Source organism: Epinephelus fuscoguttatus, linkage group LG7 (assembly GCF_011397635.1).
Source record: "Epinephelus fuscoguttatus linkage group LG7, E.fuscoguttatus.final_Chr_v1".
Lineage (NCBI taxonomy): Eukaryota > Metazoa > Chordata > Actinopteri > Perciformes > Serranidae > Epinephelus > Epinephelus fuscoguttatus.
In genome coordinates, this window is record NC_064758.1 from 6,519,197 (window position 1) to 6,538,412 (window position 19,216).

The 19,216-nt window shown below is 39.5% G+C and overlaps 1 protein-coding gene across 2 annotated transcripts in view; it reads right to left on the reverse strand.

Annotated features, from left to right (window-relative positions):
* Positions 1 to 19,216, reverse strand: part of prkcz (protein kinase C, zeta) — a 225,110-nt gene that overhangs the window by 66,989 nt on the left and 138,905 nt on the right. For both annotated transcript variants that reach the window (XM_049581679.1, XM_049581680.1), the window contains 4 exons: positions 18,034 to 18,120; positions 8,741 to 8,876; positions 8,474 to 8,561; positions 6,776 to 6,895 (listed from right to left, as the gene is read on the reverse strand). In XM_049581679.1, the coding sequence (XP_049437636.1) occupies positions 6,776 to 6,895; positions 8,474 to 8,561; positions 8,741 to 8,876; positions 18,034 to 18,120 (431 nt within the window). The remainder of the gene's footprint in view (positions 1 to 6,775; positions 6,896 to 8,473; positions 8,562 to 8,740; positions 8,877 to 18,033; positions 18,121 to 19,216) is intronic.

The following is a 19,216-nucleotide window of genomic DNA, read 5'->3' on the forward strand; positions in this document are numbered from 1 at the left end:
GGATATCGTGTACCCAAAACCTCCGCTTTTTGCGGGGTTCTTCATCATCTAAAAGCAGAGCAATGGCAGGTGCCCTCCTCCGTCTTGGGTCCATTTTCAATGTTTTGATCACCCAGTTGTGCACACACCCCCACTCTACAGGCGCTCCTTGTAAGGAGCGCTCATTGAAAGGGCGTTTGAGGCATTTCAAGTGTCTTTGAAGCGTCCACGTTTCTAGCGCCACCTGTAGGTGTGATCGGCCCCTTAGAGTTTGAATTCATGGGCCTTTCCAAAACCGGATCCTTCCCACTCTCACTCTATCTCAGAGTGTCACTCTGTTTGTAGTCACCTCCATAGCTGAATGAAGCATCCTACATCAAGGTGTGGGGTGTAAACACAGCTGCAAGCTTTAGGACAAATTTTCCTCTCTGCAGCTGAAAAAGGAGCTGTCATTACATTTGGTAACCATGGAGAAAAAATTAGAGAAATTGTCCACCAACTTGTCAGATCAAACTTAAACCCTGCTTGGACCCTTAAGGCCCATTTATGCTCAATGTTAAATACGGATCCAGATACGGATGGCGCCTTCTGTCCGTGCTCCGCGTTCATTTAAATCAAATTTATTAATGGATAACCCCTTGAGATGAACCATCTCGTTTTCGAGGGGGTCCTCGAAAACGAGATTCATCCATATTTCTGCACATTTCCATAAAGCTTACGGATACGGGCCAAATGGAGCAGTACCACCGGAAACCGTGGGGGCAGTGTTGCTGTCACTACCCGATACATAGCTCTAGTGAGACACGAAGAAGAAATAACAATTCAATTTCTCTCATCGGCAGTACTAGAGAAAAGAATTCTCCGTCCTCCAGTCACGATGTATTTAACGGCCTCACCGACCACCGCCTCCTACAACGCTGCCTCTGTTTTTGTCTTTTATGCAAGAGGTACATTATCAATATCTCCTCCACAGTCGCCATGTTTGTTTTTGAGTTTGTTGTTGTCATAAACTTTTGACTCTGGGCTGCCTCCTGGTGGATATATTGGTTAACATCCATGCCAACGTAAAGGGCATATGGAAGTATGTGGGCAGTGACGGTAACATCGTTTGAAACGGACGTATACATTTTCGTGCGTAAAGGGAGCATAAATGGGCCTTTAGTCAAGTCATTTTTCCTTTCACTGTTAATCACATATCCTCTCACAATGCAATATATGAGAAAAAAAAATAGATATTGTTACAAAATGCTAAGATGAGAGGGCAGGCAATGTTTAACTAAATACATTGGGGTGACTGTCATTATCAGCCAATTTTAGCTTAGACAGATACTGTTGCATTAATCTCAGCCTGATGAAGACTTTGAGATATGTTTGAAAGCCCTGGAAAATGTTGTAAGATTTTTGTTTTGAGTCAAACTACTGCTTCTAACTTCAAGAATGACCTTTAACGCCCAGATGAAATTTCAAAACAGTGTTACTATAACACCAACCCAAAACATTTTTATAACATATTTCAGTCATTAAAATTGTACATGCTTAATGTAAATACCACCTTGTGACTGTATCCCCCACTGAATCAAATGTTTGCCAGCTGTCTGTCTGTCTAAAGCTCTGCAGTTGGCATGTGGAGCACTGATACCCAAAGCAGGGCCTGGCAAAGGGTCTAGCTAGGTGGCATATGGCTGGGTGGCTCCTATAGTGAAAGAGTTGGTTTCCGTTGGCAGGCATTCATCTAGGAACCTGCTGTTCTACCAGTGAGACCTCCATGAGGATGGTAGTGGTGGCAGATGCTAGCCATGGTACCATGCTATGCTCCTGACAGTCACAGCAGAGACATAATGCGTCACATGAGGTTACTGTAGTATGGAGGAATTTCTGTTATAGAGGACTGTGTGGGTGGCTGTGTGAGCGAGGGAGGAAGGAGGAGATATGTTATGGTACCATATGGCTCAAGGAACACAAATGCAAATAGCAGAGATATAATAGAGGTTCCTCTACCCTGAGCATGATCACACCCACAGTTTGTTTTCTTTAGTTCAAGCCATTCTGAAACAGTGGACTTTGTTGCAATTTTGTATTTATGTTGTGTAGATTGGTAATACATTATTACTTACTTACATAAGGAAGTACCTCCCTTATTAAAATGAAACAGAGTTCCACAAGGTCCTGTGCTTGGACCAGTAGTATTCATACATGCGTCCCTTGGGCAATGTTATTAGGAAAAAGTCCATAAATGTTCACTGTTATGCAGACGAGACCCAGTTATATTCATTGGCTTTGTCACTTTGGACTCTGATTTAAACTTTAAAGCCCATATTAGCCAAGTCCCCAAGACAGCATTCTTCCACCTGAGACATGTTGAAAAGGTTAGGCTGTTCTTAACAAAGCAGGATTCCAAGAAACTGATTCACTTTTCATTACTAGTGGGCTGTACTATTGTAATACCCTCTTTACTGACCTACCAAAAAAGTTGCAAGGAAATTTTTAGAACTCAAGAAACTTAAGCAAGACTTTTCACAAAGAATAGGAACAGAGAGCACATTACTCCTGTTTTATCTGCCCTGCACTGGCACCCCATTTCTTCTAGAATTAATTTCAAGGTACTTTTACTTACATACAAAGCTCTTTATGACATAGCACCTTCTTTCATTTTTTACTTTTTAACTCCTTATCAACCAACTAGAGGCCATGGGTCCTCTGATGCTGGTATTTCAACTGTTGTTAAGTTGCCCATAAAACGAGTGGGGAAACTGCTTTTAGCTACTACGCTCTAAGACGTGGAACATCCTGCCCAGTTACATAAGCTATGCAAGCTCTGTTTACATTTTTAAAAATTAACTTGGTTTAGTTAAAGGCGCTGTATGTAAGAATGTGGCCAAAACAGTTACTGCACTCAAATTCAAAATACTGCTGCGAGTCGTGTCCGCCCCCCCTCCCCTACAGATTTGAGGTTACTGGACAGCGGCACACTGGAGACTGATTTGTTTGCTCACGTGTGGCTGCTGTGGCAGGGCTGCGTCGCCGCGTCCTTGATCTTCGGTTTTCCAGCGGACCGTTCAAGCAAGTCTGGCTTTTCTGTTGCTAACGCTGCTGCCGGGATACAGCTCATGAGGAGCTGGCTGCTAATGCTATGTACCAGGACACTGCTAATGCTGCTTGCCGTGCTGCTGTAGCTCAGTCGTAACTGTAACTGATGCTGAAACTCTACTGACTGTGTGACTGGTAGACGGCGGTGGGTGGCTCAACAGGCCAAAACACAAATTCAAAACATAAACATGATTTGCGGACCGTAAAAAAATGTTTAAAATGTGAATATTCTGGCTGTACTATTGTTGTCGGTGAGATCAGTATGTTATATGAACATTATTCCTTAGTCTCTGTGACATATTAGGAGGATTTTATGACTATTTGCTTTATATTTCTTACATATAGCTCCTTTAATGTAGTTGATTTTTATCTTTTTCTACTAACTTCTCAGAAAGGGAGGTAAATAACGATCCAAAGTTAGGCTTCTCACCTCAAGATATCTGAATGAAAATGGGTTCTGTAGGTACCCACAAGTTTCCCCTTAACTTATGCTAGTCTCATACAGTTTGTGGTACAAACTAGGCACATCTTTGCATGCATTATAAATATGCTATTTTCGCCTATTGTATTTGAAAATGTCTGCATACTGCACTCCCTAAACAGTGGTGAAATTGCATGAATTGGGTATGACTGGAAAGCTGATACTCCTGAGGATTCAGTGAGCCCAGTTTTATTCATGTGAGATGATGTTAGCCCCCATAATAGCCATAATATACACTCTAAACCTTTAAAATTTGAATAGGTGTCTGACCAAAACAAAATGTTTACTACAGATTTATGATTAAAAAAACTTGACACACACACACGGGCAGCACGGTGGTGTGGTGGTTAGCACTCTCGCCTCACAGCAAGAGGGTTGCCGGTTCGATCCCGGGCGTGGGAGCCCTTCTGTGTGGAGTTTGCATGTTCTCCCCGTGTCAGCGTGGGTTCTCTCCGGGCACTCCAGCTTCCTCCCACAGTCCAAAGACATGCAGACTGGGGACTAGGTTAATTGATAACTCTAAATTGTCCGTAGGTGTGAATGTGAGCGTGAATGGTTGTCTGTCTCTATGTGTCTGCGATAGTCTGGCGACCTGTCCAGGGTGTACCCTGCCTCTCGCCCGATGTCAGCTGGGATAGGCTCCAGCCCCCCCGCGACCCTCTAGAGGATGAAGTGGTTAGAAGATGAATGAATGAATGAACACACACACACACACACACACACACACACTGCTGAGATGTATCTCAAACTAATCTTCAGAATTCTGGTCTTAGAGGGTTAAATTTATATATACTTCCTTTGGGTATCATTGTTAGGAAACACTCCATAAATTTTTGATTGTATGCAGATGATACCCAATTATATTTATCAGTGAGGGCAGATGAAACCAATCAGTTAGCTAAACTTCAAGCATGTTTTAAGACATTAAAACCTGAATGACCTGCAATTTTCTGCTACTACTCAAATAAAAATGACTATTATTTAGCCTTAGAAACTCACTTACCTAACTCAGTTACATAATGAAATTGCTACTCTCCTGCCTGGAGAAGTACCATATGCTCAAGCCATGGCTGTATGTGCATGGGCGTCATTTAGAGACATTCTTATGGCTGAAAACCCTTCTTTGTGTAGATCAGTAGAAATATTTACATGTATATTTGTAGAATTATAATTTGACACCTGTAACAAACAAGGACACTATTCAAAGAGCAGAATTAGACCAAGTAGTGTAGCAGGGACAAATCCAAGGACAGAATGTGATTAAAGTGCTGCTTCTCTTGAGCGTCAATGGCACTAACACATTTTTTTGCACTGATGAAGGACTGTGGACTTATCAGATGCACAGTGATACATAATATTATGAGGAAGGATTCACAGCTTTGTAATTACGGCAAAGATTCTTCTATCCTTCATCTCAACAATCACCAGGTAATATTACTCTGTAAACGTTTTATTAACCTTGTTTTGTTTTGTTTTTTTGTTTAGTATAGTTATATCAACCAGTGCACTGTGCATTTCTCTCTCAGCTTTATATTAGTTATTTCAAAAAGGGTTTACACAAACTTGCATTGAACAAAAAAAAAGGTTTCAAGAAGGATTGCTGCGGCTAATCTCAACTTTATTTTACCAAAAATAAACTCTCTAGTTTCATTACTTTAAAGGTCATTTTGACGTATAATACTAACAGTGCAATACCGTGAAACCGCAATATTTTGGTGATTTTACCATGAAAATCTCATACCATTGCAACCCTATTAGGAAAAGGTTTATTTCCAGAAATTTGAAATCAGTACTTAATTTCACACCATCTGTGTGTATAATTGAAAACCTTTTTTTTTATTAAAGATATTAAATTATACAGTAGGACTGGCTTTTTCTGGCTTCAGTAAAAAAATGATATCCACAAACAGACAAAAGAGGAGAAAACTATCTATTATCCCTTAGCTTTTTTGTTATGTGGGACTTTCCAATTACAAGTTAGTGCTGGCCATTAGATTTCTCCATCCGTCTCCTTGTACAGGTAAAACAGTAACTGTAACTGTAAGTGCTATAACTTCCTAACTAAAAATTACTTTGCAGTTTGATTGATGGAAGACAGAGACCTGTGTTTACAGGGGTCTCGGGGTCGATATTTGGCGCCATCTCAGTTCAAATGAAAATGCCATTATCTGCCAAATGAAGCAAACTAATGGGGAAAAAAACGCTGAACTGTTCCACACAAGCACCCTAAATCTCATCTGTAATAGAGGCCATGATGTACTGCCAGATTCTCCACAGTTCATGAGGGGTGGGGGAGCATGCATTACAGCATGTGCATGCAGCAGTACATCATTACAGGAGTCCTCAAATATTAACCCATTTCTTGCTCACACAAACTGTAACAGCATTTTTGGTTGGCAAGTTCCATGCAGACAACAGCAAACTAGTACAGTGTTGTATTCTTTAAAAAGAAAACCAGCTTGTTTACAGTATATGCCATGCATATCTGATCAGATGGGACTGAGAGAGTTTAATCAACTTTGGGGTGGAATTTTCTTAACCTCTAAAGGACCATGTAATCTGTCAATTGAACTTGAAACACACAAATCACTACATTTGATTTCTAAGGTGGAAACAAAGCAGGAATAAACACAGATAAGGGACATCTTCTTCAACAGGAAATAAAACAAAACAACAGTATGAATGTATGTTGTTGAACTGTTATTTTCCTTGGCTTTATCACACTTTACTGTACAATATATCATTAATGTAAATATATCAATAAGTTCACTCAAATGCCAAGAGATGTCACGGACTAAAACAAAACGTGAGAAATCTACGGCAAACTAAAACTAATTAACATTTGACAGAAGTATAATTAGCCCTGTTTTCGAGTTCCCGCTATTTTAATGAAGCATACCAGAACCATCTAAGCCTGGATTTACTCAGACATAAATCCTTTACAGCCCAGAGCTAAGTGTTATTCCATTACATGGAATACATCTGTCTTCCCGCTCTCACAATATCAGCATCACGAAGGGTTAAATTAACATGTTTTTGTTCAAATGGCACCAAACAGCCTGCCATGCTATCAATATTAATATTTGATTTCCCACAATTCCTTTATACTTCCAATCCCTTAAAGCATAGTGGATGTAGTCAGACACTAGGTACGTTCCCACTGATGAAACAGGGACAGATAGACTTAAAGGTATAAACCCTATGTATTGTTGAAATCCTTTGCTTCACCTTGAAAGAGGTACTCCTCTGTGTTCATGTCAGGATTGTCGGTGATAATGTCAAATGGGGACCTCCCAGCCATCATCTCAAACATCAGCACACCCAGAGCCCACCAGTCCACACTGAAGCCTGGGAGGGAATAAGACAAAATATTCTTTTAGATATTTGTGTGGCATGAAGGACTTCAATTATTCTCATCCTTTCAATGTAAATTGCAAACTGGAGCTGGTTTAGTCACTGGTGAAAAACTTTCTCTATGTACATGCACTGGCTACAGAAGCCCTGAGAGGCCAATGAGAAATGCAATCCATTTTCTAAGTCTGATCTAAATTGTTTTACCAGCTGTGTTTATGAATTGAACTTAAATAAATGTTCTGGCAGGTTGTTGTTGTCAGGATATTTTTTCTTAGTGTTTGTTGTTCTTGTAATACTCATTTCAGCCACTAGAGGCTGAGGTACACCACTACCTCATGTTTTAAACAGGACAAAAAGCATTCATGTTTTCTTCCATGTGAGTTTTATTTTCTCCATGCACTCTTATTGCGAGGTACTGGTAAAAATCACCAGCAAGTTAGGTAACATTACTATCACATATTTCTTTTGGATAGAAATGCATTTTCATTGACACTCATCTAACATTAGAATTAACTACATTGATGTTAGCAGTTAGCCTGCTCACTAGTGAGTGAAAAAAAACTGTTCATGTCTAATTAAAAATAATTAAATTAAATTAAAATGTACATTAAGTTGACTGTAAAGCAAACATTAATGTAATGTTAGTCATGGTAATTTGGATGCTTATTTGAGGGATGCTTTACCATGATATGACAGCTCTGTATTAAAACTTGCTAACACACAAAATAAATACCTTGTGTTTAGAGTGCATAGAAGAATTAAAACTAACCTGGCAGAAAACATCCATGCTTTTAGTCCAATTTAGAACATGGGGTAGCGGTGCACTTAAGCCTCTTCTGGCCGAAATGGAAAAAAAAAGAAATTCCTCAGAAAAAAGAAATCACCTGCCAAAACTTCCTTTTTCTACCCATTTCAGAGATTTAAAAAAAAAGATGAGGAAGAACTTAGAGCAGGCATGTCCAAAGTCTGGCCCGGGGGCCAATTGTGGCCAGCAGACCAATTTTAATCGGCCCTCGCCTTGACTTTCAAAATATACCATATGTGGTCCTTTACACAATAATGGTTAATCGAGCAAGATCACTTGGCATTTTTATCCTTCACCTCAGAATGATAAGACTATCATACACTACACTGTAGACAGGCATCAAGTAGTAATAGTTCATTAAAAGATAAAAATGGTTGCTTTTGTCTCACTTTAAAAAAAAAACAAAACTTTTGATGCGAGAATCAGTTGGCCCCCAGGTGTTTTCACGTTGTTTTATCTGGCCCCCATTCGAAAAAGTTTGGACACTCCTGACTTAGAGAGATTATTCTGGCAAAACTTGATTCTTCACTTGTTCACACAGAAGATAAAACAATTTAGATCAGACTTTCTTTCCTAACCTCTCAGGACTTCTGTAGGTACCACTTAGCTTACAAAAGTTGCCTGATGCAGTTTAGCATAATTGTTGTCCTTCCCTCATTGCCTTTTCTTAAGATTTGCTATCAGTAGTTTAGAAAAAAATATATTTTTTTGTTTGGCCCAGCATTTGGAGACGAACTAATCCAACCCAGCGTGACTCCTGTACTCACCATAGTCCTCTCCTCTCAGGATCTCAGGTGCAATGTAGTTGGGTGTTCCACAGAAGGTGCTAGTGGTGTCACCTGGTCTGATCCCCTCCTGAGTGGTTGCAGTGATGAAAGATAAAGGATATGATGAGTGAGAACATGAGTGGTGGACAAAACAACAAAGACAGGAGCCCTGTTAGTACTTCCAGGCGATACAGATCTACTGCATTATTGATAGCCCTATGCCAGCCATCCACGCAGTTCACTGACAAAAATCAATGTGCGTCTTGCCTTGCACATGCCGTAGTCTGTGAGCTTGATGTGTCCCTCATGATCCAAGAGAACATTGTCCAGCTTCAGGTCACGGTAGATTATGCCCTTTTCATGCAGGAAGTTCAGAGCAATACAGATTTCAGCAGCATAAAATCTGCAAAGGAGAAAAGAAGAAAAATATGTATCTGACCTGTCCTCCAGTGCCTCCATCAGGACAACAATTTCCTCTTGTGCACAAAAAAATATCAGCATCTTTCATAGGCCCTGGCAGTTGCACGCTGTGTTGATCACATATGATCACCACACTCACAATGGTCATTAATTAAGCCATAGACATAAACAGTGATTGAAATGCATTTTTCAAAATCCACAACTTAGTGTTTTTATTTTTCTAGTGTACTGCCTCTGTAGTTCTCTGAGTGTGGTAAGTAGGAAAAGGGGTTTTCCACTGTCTTGCATACTCCAGGTAAAAATATCTAGCAAGTATTGCAGCTCTATCCATGATGGGCCTGTCATGTTTGAATAAATGCAATGCACAACATTTCTGTAACAGAGACCTGTCCGAATGTCAAAAAGTTTCACTGTAAACCCCAGTTTGCTCATTTAACTTAAAAAAAAATAAAACTGGAAACAGCTTGCACTCAAAACATTTAGTTTGGTACAATGCAGTAACATAAAATTTTTGAATACACCAGACACAAAATAAATTTCTCACGTCTGGCAGGAATTGTATGACAGTTTAATATAACCTTTTTTTGTTGTTGTGTGAGGATTTAATTCTATGTTATATGAACGTGAAAACATTGTGTTCACATTATACATTTTTTTTCAATTTCATTGAATGATAAAATTATATTGTAGCGAGCTTAGGTTTGTCATTTGCTAGAATAAATGAGGCAAATAGACAAATTCTGAACCTGGAAAAAAGTGTTTTTTATTTCACCTCCACACAGCTCCACACAAATTTTAACACATGCCTTAAACACACTGTCTCATGGCATGCTGGGAAACTCAACTCATTTAGCCCTAACACGCCACAATGTGTGCACAATGAAAGTGTTGCTTATTGGCCTTAAACTAATTAGTTGAAATCGGCTTCAAAAATTTGAGTCAAATTAACTCAAAAATTGTTGACATAACTTGAAAACTTATGTCAAGCTCACAAGGGATGAGTTTTTGGGTCGAGTGAACATGAAGGCTTTATGTCATTTTGACAATCTGTTTGTGTAGACTTTACATTAAAATTTTGTGTCATGGATGGATTGGGGTTTACAGTGTATGACATCAGCACAGAGACAAGGCCAGCAATGTTACAGATTCCATGTCGGCAAAGGGCTTATTGAGAAGATTACGAGAGTTACTGAGCACATTCATGCCCCCAAAGGATGAACCCCTTCCTTTCTAAAAACACTAAGAGCTTTCCCATAGTGCCACCCCAACCCATTCTCATTCCCAGGTTGTCAGATACTGACGCTTTATCACATCCCTTGGCATCTAGAACAGATGGAAAGAGCAACATTTAGGTATCTTTGTGAGACACAGTGTAAACACACTGAGACACATGGTTTATGTTGTGAAATGACTGCGGCTAGGTTTATGCAATGAAACAAATTGATCAGATTTAGAACAAAAGAATGTTCTGGGTTAAAATGTGTTGTTTCTTACATAAGATAATGTAAATATAGTGTTAAAACCACACTGACTTTTGGTTTCACACAGGACACGAACTGCAGTCTCCTGGATGAAAATCCAGGTCTGGTTTGACCAATCTACCGCCCCTCCCTCCCAGACTTTCTTGCTCTTTATAGTATGACAGTTGTTCTCAGCATCAAGAAGTGTTGCAGATGTATTGATTTATTTGGAAGTTTGTTTATTGGAAGCCCAGTGCATTTGGCATCGATGTCACATGCCAAGGGGCATGAAAAAGCAGCAGTGTTTGATGCCCTGGAAATGACAATAGGTTAGCCACTCTCAGGGGACCCTCAGTGTCAAGATATCTCATAATCTAACAGACAGATCACAGAGTAACTGACTCAGCATATATGCTACAAAAGTAATAACCCCCTTGACTTTTTTAACACCATGGCCTTCATGCTACTGCCACACTCACAGCAACCTTTAGGGTCCATCTCTTCACTGTGTGTGTGAAACTGACAATGGAAGTGTAAATCTGCAGGGCGTGGTCTGACTCGCCGCAGCCCTACTTGAGAGGAGGGCACCTATGTAGAATAAGACTTTATTAATGACAGAAAATGTTAAATATACTATTACTGTGCTTCTAAATCTTTAACTCAGAGCTTGGACCTTGTAATGGTTTGATTATACAGAAACACAGAAATACACGTGCAGCCCATTTGGTTATTTCTAATTAATCCCTGAGTTTTGAGGTACAAAAGGCTTTCATAAGTAGATTTATGTTACTACGATTGTTCTCTTTATGGTGAACAGAGACATTTTTATAGCACACATAACCCCCGAATCCCTCTAGTTTTGAACATGATTTGATGTAGCTGGCGTGCGTCTTTGGTGAGTCAGAAGCATTTCCTGTGTGTGTAGGTAGTGTGTATTCTGTCTCTAGGAGATAAGCCTTCATTAACAGTGACGAGCCTCTCTCTGTCTGCCTGCTGTAAACCCATGATTGTCAAACACTGGGGGAAAGACTGGAGTGGCGAGCTGTTTGACGGAGAAATCACAAATCCCACATCGCTCCCCCACATTTTTACTGTGACAGCCTCCATTGTACACCGTTGTTTCATAGCTGGCATCAGACTGATAGAAGCTGCGTCCTATCAGCAGCACCATCCACCCCCCCACCAGCCCGCCTCCCCCACGGCGTGGGGGAATGCGGCAGGGCTCTCTCTAAGAGCGCTGCTCATGAATATGTACAATCATTATGAGTGATTAACATGCTGCTTTGCATATGTACAGCCACTGTCTCCAGAATACAGATTGTAGGGGCCGATAGGGGCCCAACGGTGCCTCTCTAAATTACCCAGCCTTTGATCCAGCATTTATCAGAGCCGCAGTTGGAATGCCCCGCAAGTAGACAGGCACAATGAATTATGGATGCTCATTATATTTCTCAGAGGTGGAAAAATAAGTGTTAGGTTGGATTTCGGCAGCGCTGCCACGTCCACGAAGAGCTGCTAAAGCATCCCATTAAGCATACAGTATGTCTGTAAGGAGTACTCTGTTGCTGAGGAGTCTTGGAGGCCTCACTGTAGTAACTCAACACGGTCCTGAGTTGTTTTTTATTACAGTACAGCATTTGAGAAAAGCCAAACAATAAAGTCAATTCGCTTCATGTTACAAACTTTACGTGTGGAAGTAACACACTGAAATAGATAAGACAGCAGTATAGGATGTTCAGCCCGTTTCCATCCCTAGGTTGTCAAATACAAGCACTTTGTCATGCCCCTTGGCGTGTGATATTGATGCTAAAGGCACCTTTCGGCATTTTTATGAGATCTGCGGGGCTTTCAGCTAACTCCAATATAAACCCATCTGTGGCAACCCCTCCATGGGTGGGAGGAGGGGGAGGTGGACGGGTCAAACAACACAAGACTTGCCCCCAGAAGACAGCTGTTCATATCCCATGCGAAACTAAAAGTAAACAGTGTTTTAATGTAACATTATGTAATTTATGTACGGCCAGCGTGCACTGATATTACGTCACGTTACGTAGAAAAATTTACTTATTTTAATGCAAAACATCTTTGTTCTAAACCTTATCAAATAATTTAAACCAAACCGCGACTCTGGGGCGTCGGTGGCTTAGTGGTAGAGCAGGCGCCCCATGTGCAAGGCTGTTGTAGCAGCGGCCTGGGTTCGACTCCAGCCTGTGGCCCTTTGCTGCATGTCTCTCCCTCTCTCTCTCCCCCGTTCACACTTCACTATCCTATCAATTAAAGGCAAAAAAATGCCCTAAAAATATCTTAAAGAAAAAAAAAAAGCGACTCTTTGACAACATAAATCGTGTTACAATGTGTTTCGGTTGTGCATCACAGAGACCCTATACTGTGACCTGTGTGTCACTATAAGACACTATGTGTGTTATAAATCATCTGATTTTTAATTATTTTATTTTATTTTATTTTTTGTTATTTAAGGGTTTTTTTTTTTGTTTTTGTTTTTTTACGTTTTTTCTATTTTAAGAATGTCAACAATAAACATTAGGGCTGGACGATATGGCCCTAAAATAATATTACGGTATTTCAAGGTGTTTTTGTGATAACGATATTCTTCACAATATGACAAGGTCCTGGTCCCTACCACATTGGTTCCTCCATGTACACAGGTGCACTTTTTACCAGGTTCAGACCATTTAATGACATTGTTAACATTCCTGTCCGGATACCAACAGGCAATTGCAGATAAATGATATTAAAAAATGTTGATATTATGTCCTCTGACACTGCATATCATACCATTTGCTGTAACATGCATAGACCTTCTGGTGCCTGTAGCAGTATTATCATCACAGTCAATGTATTTAAAAAATCTGGACTTGCTCTATCACAGAACCCTCCCTCTTCTCTGAACTCATTTGAAGATTTCAATACATGACCTTAGTATAATATTACATTAATATTTGTACTTTTAACAACAATTCTGACATTCTAGTCTTTTCTGAAACTTGGTTAAAAAATGTCAGTTGAAGATGGCGATATTAACTTAAATGATTACAACTGATTTAGATGTGACAGACTCACTAAGGGTGAAGGTGTAGCAATCTACTGTATTTGTCAGAAATAACATCAAAGCATCCCAGTTAGTTAGTATATCTATGCCAAAGTAGTATGAACTATTGAGTTTAAATATATAATTAAGTCAAAATGCTTTTTATTTAGGGTTGTTGCTTTTTATCTTCCCCCCAATCCCCCACCGCCCCTCTAGAAGCAGTTACTGACATTTTTGAGGATTTAACCCCTTTCATGACCTCAGAAGTGACTATTATAGGAGACTTTAACTTAAATTGGATGTCCACAGACTCAGATAGTCTAAAGTCCATCTGTGCTGAACTTGGTCTTACTTAATCTCTAATCCTACCCATCTGAATTTTAAGGACCTCTCTAATTAACCTTGACTGACATTATATCAACAAATCATCCCCATAAATATTCTTCCAGTGGTGTACTTCCATTAGATATAAGTGATCATTGCCCAATAGTATGTATCAGAGATACTCGATTGACCAACTCAAAAACTCAAATTGCTGTCAAAAGAAACTTCAGAAATTTTAAGCCTTTTTACATGGTCTCAAACATGGTGACCTTTCACATACAATAGAAATCCCAGATGTGGAACTAGCATTAAATTATTTTTCAAATATCTTCAATTCAGTTGTTAACAAACATGCTAGATTTAAGAAGTTAAGATTAAAAGATAGATTCAGCCCTTGGTTCACCTCTGAATTATCAAATCTGTTCCAGTGACGGAACAAAGCATGGTCCCCAGGTAGAAGTTCCGGGAACCACTCCCATTGGCTTGCTTTCAGAAAGCTAAGAAATAAATGCCCCTTCTTAACAAGAAAAGCTAAATCTAATTATTACTTAACCTCTATCTCCAGTTCTTGGTCAAATCCATCAAAATCCTGCAAAGACGTGAACTCTGACAAACTAAAAACAAAGCTTCCTCTCTGCCCACTCATGTCAATTCCAGAAATATCACACTGACTGAAAAAGAAGATATATGTACAGCGTTCAACAGACATTTTGTTGTTTGAGGATAAAAGTATGACATCACCTAATTGTACAAATACATTTATTAATAATGATGATAATGTACATACTGTACAGTAAACTATGCCCCTCAATTTGCCGTCCACCCCTTTTCTCCTACTGTAGTCACTTAGGCTCTTCAAGCCACTGACTCAAGAAAAGCAGCTGGAGAGGACAATTTGGCCCCCTTTCTCCTCAAGCTTGCAGCTCCCATAATTTCAGAGCATATATCTTTAATTTAAGTATTTCAACTGGTATACTACCTAAAGTATGGAAGTCAGCTCATGTTTAAACTTTGCACAAAGGAGGAGAAAAAAGTGATCTAAACAACTACTGTCCAATTTCAAAACTGTCTTGTCTGTCTAAAATCCTACAAACATTAGTAAATAATCAACTCAAGTCATTTTTAGCTCAATATGCTGTATTAACCCCCCACCAATCTGGCTTCAGATCAGATCATAGCACTGTCTCCGCTACTTCCTTAATTTTAAATGACATTGTGTCAGCTGCAGATAACAGGAAGCACTGTGTTGCTGTTTTTATTGATATATAAAAAGCATTTGATACAGTTGATCATTCTTTACTCCTAAAAAGACTATCAAATATTGGATTTGATCCACGAGCCATTAAATGGTTCACCAATTACCTCTCTGGCAGACAACAGTGTGTAAAAGTGGGAAATGTTAGATCAGAGTTTTTACCAATAACAAAAGGTTTTCCACAAGGTTCAGTCTTAGGACCAGTGCTATTCACTATACATATAAATGATATAGCTCTGTTCTTGCAAAACTGTAATGTCCATTTTTATGCTGATGACACAATTTTATATTGGTGGACTGACTCTGTAAATTTAGCTCTTGAAATCCTGCAGCATTCTTTCAACGTTCTGCAAAATGCATGAATGAATCTCAAACTTGTATTAAATGCTGACAAAACTAAATATATGCTGTTCTCCAGAACCAAAAATATTAACCACAGGACTCTCAAAACCTGCACTCTAAATGATACAATCATTGAACAAGTTCCACATTATAAATATTTAGGCATCTGGATTGATGATAAATTCACCTTCAAACCACAAGCTGATGCACTTACAAGAAAATTACAATCAGATGGGTTTTTTGTACAGAAATAAATCTCTAATGATGTAATTTCTCGACATGCAGCTGCCTACACTCTTATGCCCCTAAATGCTGTCTACCATTCAGCCCTTAGATTTATAAATGGAGACAGCTATGGCACACATCACTGTTTGCTTTATCAAAAAGTGGGTTGGCCTTCTCTTTCTATTAGAAGGGACCATCATTTGCTTTTGTTTACTCAGAGGGACTTCTTCAAAAATTGCCCTCATATTTGTCATCACTTATTGGTTGGAGAACTGCAACATATCACACATGTTTGCAAGACTGGTTAGTACTGCAGGTTCCTAGAACTAATACTGATTTGGGAAAGATTGCTTTCAGCTTCTTTGCACCATATACCTGGAACGAATTACAGTGCACTTTGAAGCTTGATACTCTGGTTTCAATGGGTCAATTCAGAAATCTAGTCAAAAACTTGAGTAATTTTAACTGTTGATATTTTTAACTTTTTTAACTGATTCATGTTATATGTATGTGTATATGTATATGCTGCTGCCAGAGGAGCCACTGAATGAGTTCCCTCTGAGCGGTAAGTTGCTAAAAGAGTCTGAGAACTCTGGGGCTGTTCATAAAACATCCAGGACTCCCAGACCTAAGGACGCCACAGTTTATTCCACAGCTGCTCCACTTTCTGGAACCACCATGGAGTTCGTTATAATTTTGCTTTCAACCATGCTTGTTGTTGCTGTGGGTAACAGTATGACGTCATTACAGTATGTCAACAATTTGAAGTTTTTCATATCATATTAAAAATCATACCGGTATAAACATATACAAAAATCAAATAAACAATCAATTACATAAATACATACAGCACAGACAAAAAAGCATCATCTCTGCAACATTCATAACATTAATGATTCAAAAGTCCATCAGCACAGCCCCAATCCTTGTGGGAGTAATCAGGTGACCTATTCTAAAAGTCAAGCCTGGAAACAAACAAACAAAGAAACAAAAAAGGTCCCTATAGTACAGCCAAAGCAAAAGATGCAAGAGCCCACTCTCTCCATCCGTATGTTACCACCATAGTTCATTGAAAAAAAAAAAAAAAAATTCATAATGATAGTTAAAGCTATAGTGCGTAACTTCTGTCGCCTCCCAGCGGATAATGCGTTATTACCACTAATAAGCCGAGTGTTACACAGAGTAACACTCGCCACACACCGTGTACACAGAGTAACACTCGCCAGTCGCCACACACCGTACACAGAGTAACACTCGTCAGTCGCCATACACTGTGTACACAGAGTAACACTGGCCAGTCCCCACACACCGTGTACACAGAGTAACACTCGCTGCACACCGTGTACACAATGCTACACAACGTGGCAAACACCAGGCTGCTAACATTATATTATGTTCATAGCACCATTTCCAAGAAAATAATAAAGTACTAGGTCCAGTACATGTAACAGCAACACATACTGCTCATAATATAATTATAAACCAAGTCACTTACTTATCCAACAGCAGCAAGGCAACATCCGTGTCTGCCCTCAGCCCAATTTCTTCCTTCAGGGCTCTTCACCGAGGAAAAGCGACGCCAATACAAATCCTTGTCTGCTTTCTCCGTCGGTCACTTTCCTTCTTTGCTAATAGACCTTCAGCCGAACGTCCAGGCTTTTTCTTTATGGTAGGATCCACTTCTGGACCGTGTCACGGCCGCTTCTCCGCCATGTTGCTTTCACCTTTTACCTGCGCTCTACCTCTTGCTGTGACACTCTCCACTTTTCCTCCCCCTCCCTTCTTGTTGTGAGGAAGCATTTCCTGTGCGCCAGCGCGGGAATGTCGCCGGTCTACACGCATACTAAAAATGATATATATTGAAAAATACCGCGAGATGTTAGAGGAGCCGATCGGCTTAATCAGCATTGTGTCATCTCCTCTAGTAGTGGCTTGGGTGAAACGGACATTTACGGACCTGTAGAAGTTACGCACTATAGCTTTAAGTATGGAGCGTGCATCCAAAAAGCAAATAACTTCAGTATTGTGTCCAGCTCCTATGACATGTCTATTCCTTTTATAAAAGACAAAGCTGAACCCAGACAAGCAAATATGAATCTCTATGGCTGTGTAGATTGGCTATCATTAATTCAAATGATGCGTTCTCTGTAATTAACTTAACCCGATGACTATACTCAGGGCTAATTTGACTTCCAGTTGTGGAGGATGAGCAAATGCTGATGATGCTAGAGCAAATGCTGGCTTGGAGATCTTGGGTAAACATGACCTGTCCCCAAAGAGGCAAAGTTGAAGTGATTCAGGAACAGGCATACCTAGCAACTCTTGTATTATTTTGATTATCTCTCTCCAGAAAGGTAGAACCAGAGGACAGACCCACATTGCATGGATAAAGGTGCCTTCCTGCCTTTTACATTTCCAGCATAGATTATTTTCTAGAAGCATCTGTATTTGACAACCTGGGAATTTGAACGGGTTGGATGTTTACCTTGCATGTTCTTCAGGGAGCTTCCTTTGTCGTTGCATATGAAACATCAAGTCCCCGCCGTTCACATATTCAATCACTAGAAATAACCTGGAAACCAAAGCATGATGAGAAAATGTATTATTTCACCAATGTTGCTGTTTAACAGAGGCTCCTTTAGAAATGTTAAGACTAGATGGTTAAAAGAAATTTGAAAAATAAAGAGAAACATAATGACATGCCCTTCATGTAAAAAAAAGGGTTTTATGAAATGTCATAAGGATATCAGATATAAAAGAGCACATTTGCTTCTGTAGGTCTGCTTTTCACTTTGATTTAAATGTGTTTTTTTGAGATGGCATTTTCGACATCTAAATTCATCTCTACCTACAGAAATGTTACATGTTGACTCTTAAAGCCCCTGTCAAATGCTACGCCATCAGTGCCACAAGGCAAAAAGGCTGATATTAGTTCATCTTTTGTTTCTAGTTTTCAAAAGAAATACACTGAACCAAAACCAACAGTAAACTGACTAACTGACCAACAAGCAGTGACTTGAGGACTGATATACTTTATTGCTCTGTGCCATAGTGCTCCAATGACATCAAAATATTGATCAAAAACACACAATGATGTATTCTGTGCATTTAGGTGACACATACCTTTTGTTTCATTAGAGGAACATGGCCACAAGTGCATTTTCAATCTCGAGCTGAGAGAAAAAAAACTACAAGTGCTATGTCCACTGTACATTTATTGTTCATTGTATAGTATGACTCGTTTATGCATTCAAATAGGTTTTGGACGTTCTTTTGAGAAAACTACTGCACACTACTGCCTGCTGCAGCCCAGTCACTAGAAGAAAATGGTGACGTACGTTTCTGCAGTTTCTATGTTTCATATGTATCATATCAACATATCTAAAGTGACAGTATAAGCTGACATGGTTCTGGAGGTGGAGGGGATGTTGGATGGTGTGTCTCCTAGGTGAGACAGCTGCCAACAAACAACAAAACTGTTTTTTCAACAAAACACTGCATTACCAACAGTGATTGTGTCACTGAAACCAGGCATTTTATACCAAAACATGATATTTTCCTATCCATAACCAAATGGTTCTTGTACCTTAACATAACCACACATTAACCACAGGGTCACCGAAATATAAAAAAGAGCAAAGTTTGAATTCATCTGCTTCATGATAATG